General features: G+C 41.0%; 1 protein-coding gene across 8 annotated transcripts in view; it reads right to left on the minus strand.

Moving 5' to 3' along the window:
- NHSL1 (NHS like 1) overlaps window positions 1-18,579 on the minus strand; it is a 180,100-nt gene that overhangs the window by 19,547 nt on the left and 141,974 nt on the right. For 5 of the 8 annotated variants that reach the window (XM_042779088.1, XM_033054208.1, XM_033054209.2 and 2 more), the window contains exons 3-5: window positions 18,231-18,358; window positions 7,901-8,093; window positions 2,947-3,078 (exon numbers count right to left, since the gene is read on the minus strand). In XM_042779088.1, coding sequence (XP_042635022.1) covers window positions 2,947-3,078; window positions 7,901-8,093; window positions 18,231-18,358 — 453 coding nt within the window. The remainder of the gene's footprint in view (window positions 1-2,946; window positions 3,079-7,900; window positions 8,094-18,230; window positions 18,359-18,579) is intronic. The other 3 variants (XM_042779090.1, XM_042779089.1, XM_033054212.2) reach the window with 1 other exon arrangement.

Genomic DNA, 18,579 nt, shown 5'->3' on the forward strand with positions numbered 1-18,579 from the left:
GCCAGGGACAGGTTCTTCCAGAGAGGTGCTCATCTCTACCAAACTTCTCTTTGGGAATCATCTTATCTGGAGGGGAATATTCAGGTTTGCATATAAAGTACCATCTGAAGAAGACATCTAGAGACAATGGATAATGGCAAGACAGAGAAACCAAGAGCACTTGAAGTAAAACATCCCAAAGTCTCTTGCTCTTTCTGCAGTTTTGACCCAACACTGACTCCCATTAAATATGTATGTAATATTTATGTTCTGTAAGACAAGGAAGGTAAACGCAGAACTAATTTTTTTTTATTGTTGTGTTTGGCAGAGAGAAGAATGCTTTGCCTTCTCCTGTTACTTTTGTGTCACTCTGCTAAATAGTAGAGAGGACGCTGCAATTAAAAAAACAACTTCAAAAAGTAACTGCCATCTCTAAACTGGTAGACAACTCACATTCTTACTGTGTCTCAGAATCCCATCTACCCTGTTGCATTTTACTTATGCAGAATTTTTAATGCAGAATTTTCCAGTCTACACAGAGAGACTGGTTCATCGCTGGAAGACACCTGTGAAAACACAACAGCATTTCAATGCTAAAAAGCAAGAATGTTTAAAGATATTTTGAGCACATGGGTGCAGTTAATGTTTCCTTTCAGTATGTCTGACTAAGCTCTGAGGGTACCACATCCTCTGAGCTCAGGCCAGCAGCCAGTGCAGGCTTTCTCTTCTGCTTGGTCTCTTCTGTTCCAAAGGACCCAAAGTAGCCAGGGAAGAACCCCACCAGCGTGGCCTGATGAAGTTCTTCCAGGCTCTCTCACAAGAAATGAAAATAGTCCAAGCCTGGTTGAAGCTTTGAGGTTCTCTCAGGTTTCTGCTTCCTTCTGAAGGATAAACAAGAGGTTGCAAGAATCTGCTGTATATGTTGGTTATTTAGCCTGCACACAGCAACTCTAGTGTACCAAGGGATTTTAATCTCTGTGTAAATATTATAGCCATTCACAGCAATGCTTTAGGGGAGAAACAAAGAGATTTATTCAGCTGAAACCACAGGGAGAATGTCAATAGGCATAATGCAATTGCTTGATTTGGAGTTTAGTCCGGATACTTGTTCCGATCAAATGAACTGTGGAATGTTTTAAAACAACTCGTTGTTTGTTTTGGGACAGTGTAAGAGAAATAGAGAACGGACTGCTACAGAAATATTTGGGGAGTGACAGGGGAGAAAAGGCAGAAAGAGCACTGAACAAGGATGGGGGAGACTTGCAGATGTTCTAGCCTTGCCAGCAGCCTGGTGACTGACTGGCTAAGTCATTTTGCTGCAGCCTGTTTGGTTTCCCCAAGCATTGGATGAAGACACTATCACTCTTTCCAAACGCACCTTGTATCTTGTGATAGAAACCAATGCACTAAGAGGGTGGGCACTGCCATCACAGATGCTCCTGGCATACAATTTGCTCCCTGGAAGAGATACAACCACCATGGAAAGCAACATGGAGCTCCTCGACAACTTCTGCCATAGGGCAGATGGCTGAAGCCCCGTGTGCCTGCAGGTTGTGGGCCAGGAATCATCCAGACAGAGCTCCTACAGTGGGATACTGCCAGTCCACAACTTAAAATAGAAGCCAAGGAAAACCTTCAAGCAGTGCAACATGAATCGTGCTCGGCACAGAGATGAAAGATGAAAATCAAGGTAAAAACTTGTCACCCTTAGTGAATGGATTGGCAAAAGTTAAACCTCTTTTAAGGTCTTAACTGAAGAATTCTTTTTAGGATAGATGCCAACTGCGTTCTCAGTTTACTCCACCAAATAAAACTACAGCTGATGTTTTCAAGCATGAAACATCTTTTTGAAGTGCCCACAAACGTAACCTCTACATTTTGTAAATGTTTTCTTGAGGTAGAGGATTCCCATGGCAGGGCACTGCTTCATTACAGATGTTGAAGGAGCACAGTTGCACTCACAAACTTCTCTGCACATAATTGTCTGTTTCTTGGCTTTCTCTGTGCCTGACCCTCCAGCTCATTTCAAACCCATCCAGGTAAGCTACAGATTTTTGCTTCTGTTTCTGAAAAACCCAGAAAAATAACCAAGAACTGAAAACATAATTAAAAAATATAGAGATGTAACATGCAAGGTAGTAAAGTTACTGAAATCATCAATAAATCAGATGATCTCACATATAAAGCACCAAAATTAAGTTCTGCCAGACTATTTTAAAACATTCTTCCTATGAGGAAAAAAGTGTGTGAAGTTATAATCTGGGAAAAACTGAGGTATTTTTTAAAAAAATAAACTAAAATAACACAATTTAAATCTAAGAATTCTGCAAAAAGTGTCTGAAAGGTCTGGCAAAATTCAGACTCCTTCATCAGCTTTGAATTCACATTTACTACAAAGTGTGAAGGAGGACTGCCTGAGGTAGTGTAAAGGTGACCAAATGGGTAACCTTCCTTTAGAATATATGGAATAGCTAATAAACCCAGGTAAGTTACTGCCAATTAAATAACACATAAGAGGTTGCCAAAACTGAACTTGAAAATAGATTTTTCACTCTTGATGCAATCCTTGCCAGATTCAGGAAGGCATCCGTGGACTTTACTCCACTAAGTAATTACTCACAAGCCAATACGTCTGCCCACTTCAGTTTTGCTTTGGTGAACATCCTGGAGAAAATGACCACATCTGAAGGAAAGCATTGAAGTCCAGAAACCTTACATCCCTGCAGATTTTCATTGTACCAGTACACCATTTTCCAAACACCTTGTTCCCTTGAACAGATGGAAGTCAACAGATTAAAGGTCCCAACTTCCCAATGCAAGAGGTGGCAAGGAGGCACACGCATATTTGGAACTGAAATAGGCTATCAGACTGTATTTGGTTTCATGAGCACTGGCAATGTTATTAGTCTAGTAATGATAAGCAGTGACAATGAACAGTGGATGGAATACAGTTCTGATGAGCCATACCTAGCTCCTTTTGTATGGTGTCAGGGATTCCTGTAATAGTCTTTCTCCTTTTGACTTTCTTCGGCCGTCTTACCACCGTGTCTGTGTAAATTAGAGACCGCCGAATGCTGGCTTGGCGGTCGAAATTCTCCCCTAATACATGGTAGAACAAGCAAAGCAACATTACTTCCAAGCACACTGACATCATGCACTTTCTTCCACTAGTATTGTTGGAGAAATGGAAAAAAAGACATTAATAAATGGTGTTAGCTTGGTCCTACAATGAAGGTTTACACTGAAGGAAGATACAGCACGTTGTCACAAGTAAGGCTTTAGACACAAATACCCATTACATAGTACTGCATTTTTTAAAAGGAATTCTGACTTTCTGAGTCCAGCTCATATTTGGTGAGAGCAAAATATTCCACAAGCAAAGAGAATTCTTGCTTTAATTTGGTCCTTCATAGATTTTTTTACTGTTTTGTTAATTTATTTTTAAGTAACGAGTAGCAGAAAAAGCAAATCTGCTCATGAAAATGAAAGATCACAATGGTTTACGCAGGAACAGACATAGCTATTGGCAACAGCTATTACGATGCCTTTGCACAGCTCCGTCATTAACTCGCATGAGGCCCTTCTTTTTCATTCCAAGTTGCTCTGAACCTGTCAAGTGCACCACATTTCTGGTGTTGATCTTTTAACACGAATACAAATAAGAACTACGGAGCACACAGAGATCAAACTGATCTCATGGACTCATAAATATTTCAGAGTGAAAGCTGCTTAAAATTGAAACTGTACAGATGATTACAAAAATATACAATGGTAAGAGCTAAAAAAAAATCTGCAAGTGCACTTTGCCAGACAAAGCCTTATGATGACCATGTGCTGTATCATAATGGGACCCAGAAGCACCACTATCATAAAGCAGCTTTTCTTTAGGAATTCACTTTTGTTTAGAGGTTTATAATTTGGCCATTTCACCAGTAGTAAGATAAAGACTGCCCAATAGATCATGAGCTAGTTCTCTGCCACTTCTAAAAATTTAACAGCTACCCCCCATAGCTTATATGTACGTTCCCTTCAGTTTGAACATTTTAAAGCACTGCTCAATGTCCTTTAGATAACCCACTTAAAATTTAAAGGCAGAAAACCTTGAGATTTGTTTTTTCCCTTGAACACTTTTTATGAAAATTGATAACCAAATTATTTACCTCTAAAAAGTGATTAATGCACAGTAATGAATACATCGTAAAAATTACTCCTGGCTGACTGCACATCAGTACGATGTGTGTCGTGTGAGTAGCATAGAAAACCTCATTACCTCTACAACAGTTAAAGATATAGTCACATATTAAAGTATAGCATATGGACTTGTGAAAATGCAAGGAAAAAATGCAGCATTTTCATTCACCATGTTGTAAATATAAAGACTCTGACTCTGTTTGACCGGAGCTGGACCAAGGGCCACACTTTTGCTGAGTGGAATCCTTGCAGTTACAAAATGCCAGTTTTATCCAACTTTTGGATTGACTGAAGTCAGGTTAAGGGAGGAGGGGAAGCCCATGGGAACTATAAAATTGATAGCTATGGATCCCACTGGCTTTGTAGAAGTCCTGAAATATTGAGACAGACAGTGGATCTGTCCGGGGCAGCACCAGTATTAGGATTTACCCCATACAGGGTAAAAGTCAGGACATTACGTTATCCTGTCCTGCAGGAGATGATAAAAATAATTCTAGACGTGTTAGACAAATCCAATGGATTTCAAGGAGAAAGTTTTGCATCTCTGAACATATCTTTATCCTCCCAAAGGCCAACAATCATGTCTGAGATGGTGAGTTGCAAGAAAATTGTAATGTAGCTTTGAATAAAACCCCAGAATAAAACGTAAGTGGTACACAAAAGGTGCAAACAAAGAGAGAGTCTTCTACATGAAGCCTCAGACAGCACAAACAGGATGGCCATGGAAATACTGTGTCAACTGATCCACAGTAACTCGTTCCAAATGAGCTACCTAAAAGCTAACTCAACAATCCATCTTTAATGGCTTTTGATATACAAAGGCCACTATGCAAATCTGTAGAATTTCAAAATAGCAACTTCAGTGAAATCCAACAAGCAAAACCAGAATGTCTCAGTCTTTTTTTCTTTCTTCACTGTCATCTTTTTCATTTTAGAAACTATTGATGTCAATGGTAGGTATATTTTACAGATTTAAGAATACTTTTCTCATTCTCTTACAGGTTTGTAATAAATCATCTAGGTATTTCTTATACTCAGTTGTCCCTCATGCAGTATACTCAGTTTCCTTGGATTCACAGAAAATACTTAAGTATGCGCTTAAATCTCACTGAAGTCAGTCAAACCAGACTCAAGCAAACGCTTAAATATTTTGCAGGGTCCAGCCTGGCACTGATCACCTCCACCATTACCAGACTCCTCCATCTGGAAAGAAAGTTAGTTCCGGAAAACCCATGAGAACAGACACCACTATATATGTATCTTTTAACCCACAAGATATGTAAATGCAAAGACTGGCCACCAGTGGAAAATTCAGTCCAACCCCTTCTGGAATAAAGCTCAGCCCAGGCACTCTGAGAGCACAACTGCTTTCAAATCTGGATGTCTAGTCAGCAGCTTGTCAGCCTAATGCAATGCCCCTGCACCTTCAGGCTATCCAACAGATTTTTATGACTACTGTATTAGTTGCAATCTGTTCACCAAAGAGCCCTGAAAGCTGAACTCATGGAGCATTTATTGCACAGCCACGTGAGAGGCCTTTGAAGCAGAATCACCACTAATGCACTGCTGAAAATGTTATCAATTGGCAGCAGCCTCTTCAGAGGTTAACCTTTCATTTCATGCCAGGAGTAATAAAAGGGAAGTTTTCTGACCTCTCTTTAGGAAGAGTAAGAAAAAGAGTGTGTGAAGGAAAAAACCAAACCAAACCAAAAATCCTCAATGGTTTGTTCCGTGTTATATCGAACAAATTCTTGTCAGTTTTTTTCCTGCCTCGTGCAGTAACATAAGGAACTGCACAAAATAAAATTACTCGGTGTGTGGGAGAGCAGAGGAGGGGAGCAGATTGTGACTTTTTAAAAGGAACAAGGACAGCAGCTTTTTCTGTATGTTGTGTGTAGCTCACGTGCTTGCCTTGTTTCATAGTAGCAATACAATTATTTCAAGGGAAATGGAAATGGAATGGTGGATCCTGGAGACCAGATCATATGGTACAACAGTAGTCTTCCTTTAATGCCCTCCCTTTCTACCTCTTCCAATTACCATGTTCATAAGGGATTAAGTGCTCAACCACACACTCTAGAAAAGCAAGATATAATATGCATGTGCACCATTTTAATCACAAAAGTTGAGAATCGCTGAGTTTTCTGAGTCCTGACTAAACAATTCAGGGGACACAAGCTTTGCTACACTATCAAATTATGCAGGTTGAAGTCACAAGCATAATTTATCCAAACAAGGTAATGTTCCACATGATGCTGAATTAATTCTGAGTTATTTGATCCCTTTACCTCGTTTTTCTTTCCATCTATTTACTTCTCCCTTATCTTTTGCAGCATGCAAGGTCATTAAATCAAACAACAGATTACTGTTTCTCTAAGTCTACTGCGTTCCTGCTGTCACAATATCTAAGCACTACTCAAGCTTATCGATTATGTCAGATTATCCATTGTTCCCATAACTTGGCCTTCTGTATCTGTATCCTAAATTCCCTAGATAATGCCAACTGGCCTAGTAACACTTCAGTATTGCATATATTTTCCTTCTATTAGTTTTCCAGAGGTGGGGTGTTCATGATTTCATGTTGTCTTCATCTGTTTACTTCAAGTATTTTCTGTTACTTAGGGCAAAATTTCTCGTTTGCTGATGTTTGTTATAGCTGTCCAGTTCCTGTACTACTAGAATATTTAAATACTGTTAAATAATACTAATTAAAATACTAGTTTATAAAAATACAGGAGAAAAAAGCATTGATAGTCATGCAGGGAAAGAGAACCTAACTTACTTTCAAAACAAAACCAAACATTGCAAGTTATTGATTGTCAGAGTAAGCATGGAGTCAGAGCATGCCATATGGCATTTGAAATAAATTGGATATTGAATATCATCCTGGCTTTGGCAGGCAAGCAGTTATTTGAATTAACTAATAAGAGACAATCTTGATACTGTGCAGAAAAAAGGGGTTATTAAATTGAAGCAATAATTCCATTTTTGACAGAAACTCTATTTTATGCACAACGAAGTATCTAATCAGCATTAGGTTTTAACGTAATTTAACTTCCACAGAGTGAGAAATATGCAACCATAAAATTAAAAAGCATTTTCAAAATGAAGAGTTAATACACCATTCATAACAAGAAGATGTAGACTATGGTTATGTAAGTGGAGTGTCTTACCTAGAGTATTGCTCAGAGGTGTACCTCATTAACTTCTGCTGTTCTAACCCTACTCTCCTTGACACCTAAAGTTTTTGTTGTTGATAAAAACTGGACTCTAGAGTTTTTTTTTCTTGATTTTTGTAACATTTAGTCTTTGGAACACAGAAGTTCCTAACAACCTTCCTTAAATAAAATTCCTAGAAGAAAATCTTAAAATATCATCAACATTGGATAAAACATGATTTTCAATTACATATCCTCAGTGCAGTCCACAGCAAAACACTGCTATTTATCAGCCCTCTTCTTGTACTTCATGAATATCTACTGCTGTTTCAAGCCCACATATTTTAACCACTATCTCCATTAATGACAATTTTAAGTGTTTGATATTTTTTTGATTAAGTTCAGATTTAGACTATTAAACGCGAAACGGTTTTCACAGAAAGGTGTGGTAAGTAATTTAAAATTCATGCATTGGATATATGAGTGTCTGAAAACTAGCCAACTGTACGGATCCCCTTTCATCTCTGCCCTCCCTCATCAGTGTAATGCAATTACTGAAATTAAAAGCCTACCAGTCACATTAATAGGAACCACATCTGTTTGGACGGCTTGCGCTTGTTGTCGCATTTTCTCTTCTGGTGTTGGCAGTGGGAGAGACTTAGTCCAGTTGGTTTGGGTGTTGATATCTGATAAGTCATTTGTAGCTGGACTTTTAGGCCTTTTGATGGTAATAAGCTTTTCTTCTTCAGGGGAAGAGACAGGACACTACAAACAGAAATACATACAACAATGTGAGTTTACTTCTAAAAAAATAGAGGTAGGACTATGGTATTACTAAGGTGCTGCTGCAGTAGTCAGCATTGACTGCTTGTGGAGCAAAACACATCCTCACAAATATCACACTACAACCTACATAAAGAGTAGCTTAAAAAATACACCAAAATGCACAACAAAACATCTAGTTTGTATTTTTTCAAGACAATTGATTAGTCTAAGGAATATATATCAATGAAGAGAAAAGAGTGGTGTTGCGCATAGCAAAGCATAGTAACTAATTACACTGACATAGTTCCTGCAGAAATTAATCCCTCTCTCCCTGCACCAAGATTTGCCTTCCCTTCCTCTCTCATCTCCCCATGCCCTATTTGATGAGATTTGAGCACTGTTTTGCTCCAGCTGCACTAGGCTGTATGAATGTGTAAGGCCTCAGCAAGAATCCTGTTACCAAAAGACAGATTTTAGTAGAGCTCAGTAAAAGAACCAACCAGCATGCCCCACAGAATCATCAGCCATGGATCAGTGATGTAAGCAAGTAACTTTGCTTTGATCTTGGAGAAACTCATGCCACAGTCCAAGGGGTTACTCATTTTTCAGGGGTAAAGCACTTAATACTACTAGTAGCTACAGAGCGGTAATTTCAAAAGTCAGTTAATTCTCAAAGTGTCACTTTGAGCAGCACTCAATTCCATGAAGTGTTTTACTTAAAAAAAACCAAAGCCAACCAATAAAACAAAAATCTTTTTACACAGGAAAAAGAGGCTGCAACAGCTTGTGCAAGTCTCTCCACCAAAATTATAAGCCAAAAAACCCATTTCCTTTCAGGGAGCAAATCTGTTTTCATTACAAGGTCTTCACTTTCATGCCAGTAAAGGCAGAGAAAGGCATAGAGCAGCTTTTTACTGGCAGGACAGTACTTGTTCGTCACCAGGGCTTCTAGTAAATGGTCACAAAACACAAGTGAACCTGAGAAGGGCAGCCTTCCCTCCGTACTCCTGCCAGCAAGGCACTCCACCAGGGAATCCCAGAAGCAGGAGAGGAAGGAAGACCTGGAGGAAAATCAACCACAGTCTCCTTCTGCCCCCAGACAAAACAAAAAAAGAGAACAGAACATGGAAAATGAGTTGCATAGCATTTGCAGCACTTGCAGAGATTTCTCTGCAATCTGCTGAATCCTCTGACTTTCCTCTCTACCACCCAACCAGAATTACACATCTCTTTTCTCTATTAACCTCACCCTTCAGAAAGTCAAATACTACTCAGAACAGGGTTGCCAGTACTGGACCACTGCCTCTTACCCCTCATTGCTGCATACAGGCATGGAAGGAAAACATCACAGCTTTTTATAACAGATGGGTTTTTTGTTATTGTGGGTGTTCAGTCTAAGTGATCTGTTTTCTCTTGAAGCCAAGTGCTATACAAAAGACAAGCCCAAACACTGTGCTAAAACCGCTGTTTATCATTTCTGATTTTAATTTTCTTCCTGTTACTATGAGGAGTTCCCACTGTTTATAAATAAATAACCATTTATTTACTCTGTCATACTTTGACTCTACATCCTTTAGGACAGAGTCCAACATTTTATTAAAAAGAAAATAAAAAGTCAAAAAGTAAAGCCTCTTCAAGCAACATTAAAAAATATTTCAAGCAATGAAACTATTACTGATATCATTCTGTGTTTTGGAACCACACTGTAAAACATGGGAGCTTTTCTTCAAGGAAATAATCAATTTCTGACAGCCTTGAATTTCTTTCCTAGAGAGGCTGTGGAAGGGACAGATCCTACTCTATAGGTAAGGGCTTGCCTGAGTGAAAGCCCCAGCAGTTCTATCAATACAACCTTCTTGGAGGACACCAGTATTTTTTCAGACCTCTGCTGTTTCTAAAAGGCTCTAAACCCAAGTAATAATATGATGTGAGTGCTTATATTTTTTTGAGAGTATGTCCATAACTATTTATATACATATACAGTGTGGGCACATATATATGCATTTACAAACATAAGGACTTTCCCACCTCAAATTACCGAAATTCATAAACACCTTCATTAACTTAAGCAATTTGGGACAGGAATGCCATTGAGGAAGGAAAGCTGACTCCAGGTCAGTTAGGTTTAAAAAGTGATTGAGAGAGAGAAAGGGTTTGTAAGGAACATTGGGGTGGTGACAGCCCACCCATCACAGCAGGTATGTGTATATGCACTCGAGGGAGTGAGCAAGGAGTGAGGTAAAGAAATATTGTTTCCCCTGTTCTATAATGAGCTTTTCCCCACTCTCCTCTTCTGAATCAGGGAGACATCTCAAGCACAGTTTTGCAGTTTGTTTGGGGTGAGGAGGTGCACCAGTGACCTTCAAATATACTGCTTGCTTGATACTCAGCGTCAGTATGTGTCACCTTCAGACTGCACTGCAGTGCCAGGTCTCAGCTGTCATGCTGCAGTCTCTAAGGGCTACTCCAGTATGTCAAGTGGCAGAGATACTGGTTACAAAGAAATCACTCAGCCAAGCAGAACAGGTTTTTTTGTTATAGTATATGAACAGAAAAACTGAAAAAGTGAAGCATCTGCTACAAGGGAATCCTAATTAATCAAAGAATGTGAAACATCAATCAGAAATTTTGCAGAATTAGAAGCTGAGAAAATTGAGGACAGATGGAGTAAGACAGAAATGAGTCAGATTATATGAGCATATATATAATCAGTGAGAAGCAACTGAAAACCCAATGGTGCAGCAGAGTTCAAAGCAGTGAGAACGACCTCCTGCCACAGGACACACATACGTACGTCTACAAAATAATTCTGCAGAAGAGTTGGAGGTGGTTTTGGGTGTAAGAATAAGTGTTCACATTTCAAGTGTAGGTACATTTTCCATGGATCCTGAAGAAACATGTCTGTCTCATGTCACTTATGTACTTATATACTTTATATCACACTTTATATCCTTACATCACTCATGTACTTATATCCTTTTTTCCAAAGTACTCTCAGTGATAATGGTATATGCAAGACAAAACTGTACATGGCTTTACTACACATAATACGCAGCAACTCATCTTTCAGCCTTCTTCAGACAAATTATCCACCTATATACAGTAAATTCACGAATACAAGCCGCACTGAGTATAAGCCGCATCTCAGGGTGTTGGCAAATATTTCGGTTTTTGTCCATAGATAAGCCACACACGAATATAAGCCGCTCTGTCGTTCGCAGCGAGGACCCGCGTGCAATTAGTAACAGAACCGCGGGAGGGCGGGGTTTACTGGCTGAGCTAAGGCTGTGCAGGCTCGGCCCGCTAGGGGCCGCTGACGGGGCCAGGTGGCCCAGCCCGGTGCTGCCGCTCGGGGCCGGCCGCCGCTGCCCCTGGGCTCGGTCACCCCGGGTCGGCGCTGCCCCGCGGTGGCAGGCAGGGACGGAGCTTCCCCCGCTCCTACGGCAGCGGCGGCGGGCGGGGACGGAGCTTTCCCGCGCCTGTGGCGCCGGCGGCGGGCGCGGACAAAGCACCCCGCCTCCTCCCCGAGCCGCGGCAATGGCGGCGCGCACTTCCCGCCCCCCCCCGGGCCGCGGCAATGGCGGCGCGGGGCTCCCGCCGGCTCCCCAAGACGCGGCAATGGCGGCGCGCACTTCCCCCCCCCTCCCCGGGCCGCGGCAATGGCTCCGCAGGGCTCCCGTCGGCTCCCGGAGCCGCGGCAATGGCGGCGCCCCCCCCCCCCGTCGGCTCCCCGGGCCGCGGCAATGGCGGCGCCCCCCCCCCCCGTCGGCTCCCCGGGCCGCGGCAATGGCGGCGCGGCCCCCCCGCGTCCTCCCCGAGCCGCGGCAATGGCGGCGCTTTCCCCCCGTCGGCTCCCTGGGCCGCGGCAATGGCGGCGCGGCCCCCCCGCGTCCTCCCCGGGCCGCGGCAATGGCGGCGCCCCCCCCCCCGTCGGCTCCCCGGACCGCGGCAATGGCGGCGTCCCCCCGCCCCCCCCCCCCCCCCACCTCTCCTCCCCGGGCCGCGGCAATGGCGGCGCCCACCCCCCCTCCTCCCCTGGGCTGCAGCAGAGGAGGAAAGAGAGCTCTCCCGCCTCTCTCCCCGCCCCCCGTGCTGCCTGCAGGGAGCCAGGGCAACACGGTAACACTGTAACAATTGCGAAATGCCGGCTTTTACTGGCCGGTGCTTGGCTCGGCGCCCTGGCTGGCATGTCTGGGGTTGTAAATGTCAGAAAATTATTAATATATTAGCCGCACCCGACTATTAGCCGCACTTCCGGGTTTCCACCAAAATTTTTGTCAAATTGCTGCGGCTTGTATTCGTGAAATTACTGTAATTAGGATGAAAATGAGAATTACATATTTTTAGCAAATATGCCCAGATTTACAGGAGGGAAGCTCGCTGGAAGACACAGTGAATTGCTGCTGTGTGACAGGAATGGCTTCTCCAGTCAGGTCTGTTACACCTAAAGCAGAATGAGGCACAGCTGATCATAAACTCTGTGTTTGTAACGGAAGTATTTGTCCCATTTTTAAAGCATAATAACTTTACTGCTAGTCAAATGCCCAGATCTCTGGAAAGGGTTGTACACTCACCTCCACAGGAAAATTTGCTGGAATTCTTTGGTTTTTTTAAGGTCATGGTAAGAGGTAAAGGTGGAATGGGAAAGCAGCAGTGTTGGACCTTGCAGTGTTTCCACAAACATGCACTAGCAGGGAAAAAGCATGAACTTTCAAATGGGAGTTAAAATAAGAATCCAGGAGAAAAATGGCCTATAAATATCCTATAGACAAGCTATATGGCTCAGTAAGCTGGAGCCTCTCTGACGCCTTGTTGACATACTGTCCCCCAGCCAACTCAGCTGCTGAGATACAACAAAAGAGTTTCACTATCTCAGCACTTTCATGCTATTTGAGAGGTCCCAGATGACAAATGAGTTTATGCTATGTATCTCACAGCACTCTCTGTGTAAATAATATGTTTATTCAAAATCCTTTTTATATAACAGGGGTTCATACTACAGTATTTAAAAAAAGATAGAACCTCCAGGAAGAAAACAATCCATGCAAATTTTACTTTTCAGCAAAGACTTCAAACTTCTAGTTATGCCATTTACTCTACTGTCTACTAAAATGACTTCTAAAATCATAATTTATCAGAAAAACAAAATAGATTTAAAAAAAATTTAATATTGCAGATTTCAGCCAGGGAGTTCAGCTGTCTATTATATTTGCCAACATCCTACTTTCTGCCTCCAGTGTTTTACTAGGTTTGATGGCTTAAAGAACCATTTTCCCAACACCAAGGGATCAAGACAATCAGTAACAGGGAAAAGAAATCCAAGACCCAAACCTAGCCAACTGAGAATGGCACTTCTCATGCCTAATTCAACCCGTGGGGTTTCACACTGTCTCATGGAACACTGCCACATTATAAATTTACATGAATTTACATTTTAGATGAATTAGTCATTAGACTCTTTGGTGTCCTCTAGACCAAGGCCACCAGTCTAGTTCCCACAGTTTTCACAGGATATTGCATTTTATTACTTCTACACACAGATCTCCAGTTGCACTAGCTAGCACTGCTATCCTACTAAATTCTTCACTTCATAACCTTCATTGTGTCTCAGTAAGGTAAGAACATTTTGTCAGTGAAATTACTGACTATAAAGCAAATTATCACCTTAACAAGCACTGCAGAAATGTTCTTTTCTTCTTCCTCTACTCTGTTGTAACAGGATAAAAAATACAAGAAGATCTGCACTGTTTGGAGCTCTAAAAGCCTATCTAGTATCTGCCTGAAGATAGAGGCCAATGAATTGTATCAAGGTAAAATTTAAATCTGAGGATTCACAGAGCAGATACTTTTTTCCTGAATATTCTCTCAGCATAGGCTGGAGTCCTCACCCTTCAAGAATGTACCCAGTTGCTTTCTAAACCCATGTAAACTTTCAGCATCCACAATTCCCACAGCAGCTGCACAGTCTGAGTATGCAATGAATGAAGAATTACCCTCTTTTCTCTGTTCAAAGATTTTCTGTACTCACTTCCTTATGCTTTGGCATTTCATGTATTATGAGTTGCTGTTCCAGCTCAGAAAATGGTACAGTATTTAAAAAAACAAATCCCTGTAAATGGTATAAAATACACATGCTGCTCACAAGAGCAGTGCCAGGCAACTGCAGCAGAAGGGCAGGGAGGCCACCTGAGGACACCACCACCACCCAGAGGTATCTTCAGCTCTGCTAGACCTCATGCCTCAGGGCTTTTCAGGCATCCCCACCTCCAAAACTGAAGTGCCCAACTTTACCTCCTCTTAACACCAAGTGAAGTTTTGCATTAGACTTCCTCAGATCAATACAGTTAGTGAACTTGTCTTCACTTACGATACTGAACAGTTTTGTGCAGATATGGGAGAGATAACTAACAGTTCAGATGATCACAGTGGCAAAAATATACTCTCCTCCACCACCCAAAGCATAACTATTAAAGCAAAATTCATCAGCCAAATGACATGACATAGGGAAAAACACCGTGAGTTTTGGGTGCACAAACATTTTCACAAATGGAATAAAGAAATACTATATGCAGTACTGCATGCTTCGGAGCAGGTACTCTCCAGTTCACATTTATCATTCAAGAAAGACACATTCCTCCAAATCAGTAGAAATTTTCCTTGGTTAATTAAAAACCAATGAAACAGTCAATTAAATAAAACACAGTGTCCATTGGGGGAAGGGTTTCAAAGGAGGCAAATGTTAATAGACAAAAAAGGGAATAAAAAGTTCTGTGAACCAAGTAAATACAGGATACTGTACTGCAGACAAAAAGCAGAACAGAGGAACATAAAAGAAACGAACCTGGCATGGGACTCTTCTTTTTTTAATTGCTTTTTTTCTAAGCAGAAAAAAGCAGCAGGTAACAATTGAAGGCTAAGAGCAGAGTAAGACTGCACATACACTAAATGCTACATGTAACATCAAGCTGCAGATATGGCAGCTGGATGGTCCCACTTGTGGGCGAAATACCTTGTTGTTCCAGGGAACCAAGTTACAGCAGGCGCTAATGCAAGACTGAGAGATGCAGTCTAACAGACTAGACTGTTGAGTGAGACAAAAAGAAACAAAGAGAATGAGTGGTAAAAAGGGAAAGAAAAAGGAGTAAGAAAAATAACACATGAAAGACCAATAGTGTTAATATACACATGCATACATTTCAGAACATAAGGAGAACTGGAGTTGGAATGTGACATTTCAAAACATCTTTTACACTGGTAAAAGAGAGTAATACTGAAGGAGAGGAATAGCTCCCAAGTTGTGTCACCAACAGCAGCATGTGAGATACTGGAAAAGAGAAGACTGGTCACAGTACTGAGATGCAAAATCCACGTAAACCAATTTAATTACCAACAAACTCAATTAGGATCAGTACTACACTGGAGCTTGGCCTGTGCTCTATTAATCTAACTTGTAAGAATCAACATTAAAAGGGCAGATTGAAACACTTAATTTTGTATCAACTTCCACTCAAGAGACTCCAGCTTTCTATGTTTTCTAATTTTGTTTACTCATTTTTGAGTTGGGCCTGCTTTTACTTAGTGGTTTTATTTTGGAACAGTGCATGTTCTGTTTATCTTAGACGTTTCCTAAGATGCTGAAGCATCATGCTTGGTGGTGTGACTATTACCGTCTGCTGACAGACACCCATCTCCACAAAACCTGAAAATGCTTGTGGATCGACACCTAGCCGTGGTTTTTCATATTGTCTCCACTGCAGAGAGACAAGCCAAATATCTGGCTCTGGTTTTTATTTTTGGAAGCAGATTAAAAATAACAGGGAAATCTGGCTTCCTTTGTGATATCACCCTCTCTTTTTTGCTACAAGTGGGTAATTAAATCAACTAAGAAGTTTATGAACAGTAAATAGGTATTCATCCACTCACCATTATTTTGATGTTCTCAAATTTTAATTATTAAATACTGCGTGGTGCACAGAATTTAAATGTTGGCTTTTTTGCTTTGAATAGACAACAAAGCTATAAGTCTTTCAGTTAGTGGTAAGGAGTTCACATTTGGAATCACAGGATTTTTGGTGACCCCAGTTCCACACTGTTACTGAAGAACTCTCGTGACAGCTGAAATATGACTCCCTCAAGGCGTAAGACTTATTAGAATTACTTGGCTCTTTACCAGTAGGATAATAATTCAAGTTCAGAAATCTGTTGAGGTAAACATTAGTTTAAAGAAAGATTAAACATCTATAACATTTTTTTTTTAAAAAGCACCAATTAAATAGAGATACTGGTCAAACAATTCCACAAAATAAAGTTATACAATATGAATGGAGAATCACGCTACAGTTTACAAGACATTTATGTCTTTGTGAGTTGGAAATAAGAGTGGCAGGGTTAAGGCTAAGGTTCTAAGATAATCAGTAACAGCCAAGACTGTCAGTTTGGCAGCTATCTTTCTCCACGGCTCTGAATCATTCTTTCAGCTATAATATTTAAAGAAACCTATTCCAATTTGAAATGGAAGTGCTGTCCTATATTTAAAGCATTCTTAGTTGCATTAATTTTCTCCAGAATGCACAGAAATTGTTAGCAACACATTATGTTAACATTCAAAAAAACCCTCAACCAAGAAAGGATGACAGCTCTCAGTCTCCAAGAATCCTCACCCATGCTTATATGCTTTCATGCAAATTGTTTAAAGAAATGTATATTTATATTTTTTTAATGTTACGTTAGTTTTGCATGTGCAGGTGATTATATACTGTACAGCACTGGCCAGGACACGTCGATGACATATATGTATGCATTTATGGGCAGTACATTAACCGTAACAAACAATGTGTTAATACTTTCCCCAGTGGAAATCATAATTCCATTGGTTTCAGCAAGGTTTTGCAAATTACCATTATAATGCATTCTACAGTATGAATGTGCTTTACATTCTAGGCTCACTGCCAGTACATACCACACACAGCTAAACAAGATGCTCTGACATTCCTTGCCAATACACAGATAAAATGCAATCACCACCTGGATGACAGACTCTACAAATTCCACAACACCTTCTATTATGTGACTAAAACCCATGGAGGATAAAACTGAAAACACTGTACTCTTTAACGTACATTCTCAGGGTCTGCACATTTTGCTGATAAGAATTACGTGGTCCACTACAGAGGGACATATGGTTTAGTAACAATTCAAAGAAATTAAACTGTGTTACAATCAAGGACATCCTCCCACTCTCAAAGCAAGAACTGTTTTTGGCAAAGTATTCTAGAATATCTATCTTGAAAATGCCAGGAGCTCTGGCATTTCAGCTTTAGGGAGGCACGTTCCAGTGGATCTTGCCATCCACCCCAGCAGTAACATTCTAAACCACTACACTATAGTCAGCTTTTCCTTTAGAGTCCACAGGCACAACAGGATAAAGACAAGAGAGGAGAATTTTTTTTCTTCAGAACAACAACACAACTTACTAGATCTGTAATTGAAATCTATACAAATTGATGTACAAAGTAATATGGCTTCTTAACTTTCTTAAAACTTGTGATCAACTGTTCTTTCTCTTAATTTATTTCTAGACTCTAAGCTAAGCACACTGGAAGTTGAGATGTGGGAATATAAGCACGAACATCATGAAGTAAACTGAAAGAAAGGTAATACATCCAACTTCGTGGACAATCTCTCTTTCTGGATGCCTTTACCAAACAGCTGAGATGCATTAGGACAAAGCCCCTACCTAACTGACTAACTGCCTGTATTAGCAATTCAAAGTGTGTACCTATCCAAGTTACAATTCAAGAATGCTGATGGCTGCTGAATAGCTCTTCCTGCTACTTGAAGGTAAACACTTAGCAGCTACCCTTTCTGGGTACCAGCTACCCTCCAGAATATTACCAAATGCCTTCCTGCTTTAACACTCTGAACATGCCAGTGGGACCTTTGTATCACTGCATGGGTAGAATTGGGAGTTTTAAGAGACCATGAAAGTCAGATTAACTACTGTCACTGCAATTCAAAGAAACAAACATCTTTGTGATCCTCTAAAAATCCTGCCTTATTTGAACAGTGTTATGGCAGGCAATTAAACTGCACCAGGCAAGTATTTTTTCCAGTACTTTGCCCCACCCCCGCCATTACCTTTTGCTCAATTTCTTCATAATCATCCTGGTAACTTCCACAGATTGCACTGGAGGATGAGGAGAAGGTGGGGCCCTGAGAGTAATACTGCGAGCTCCGGTAGCCATCCCGCCGCAGCTTGTCACACTCTGCCAAAAGAAGGAGAAACAAGAGGTGAAATCATGGCAAGAGCCACTCCTGTTTATGCTAGGTGTTCAATAGCACTTAAGTGCTGAATGTTCTTCTGAAAATGTTTACCATGCATTAACATTGTCTGCTGCCCCAAGTGACAGAACTCAAGGGCACGTTCCTCATATTTGTATCTGTAATTCCTCCTCCCTCACATGTATGACATACGTAAGCCCACACA

Source organism: Catharus ustulatus, chromosome 3, assembly GCF_009819885.2.
Source record: "Catharus ustulatus isolate bCatUst1 chromosome 3, bCatUst1.pri.v2, whole genome shotgun sequence".
NCBI lineage: Eukaryota > Metazoa > Chordata > Aves > Passeriformes > Turdidae > Catharus > Catharus ustulatus.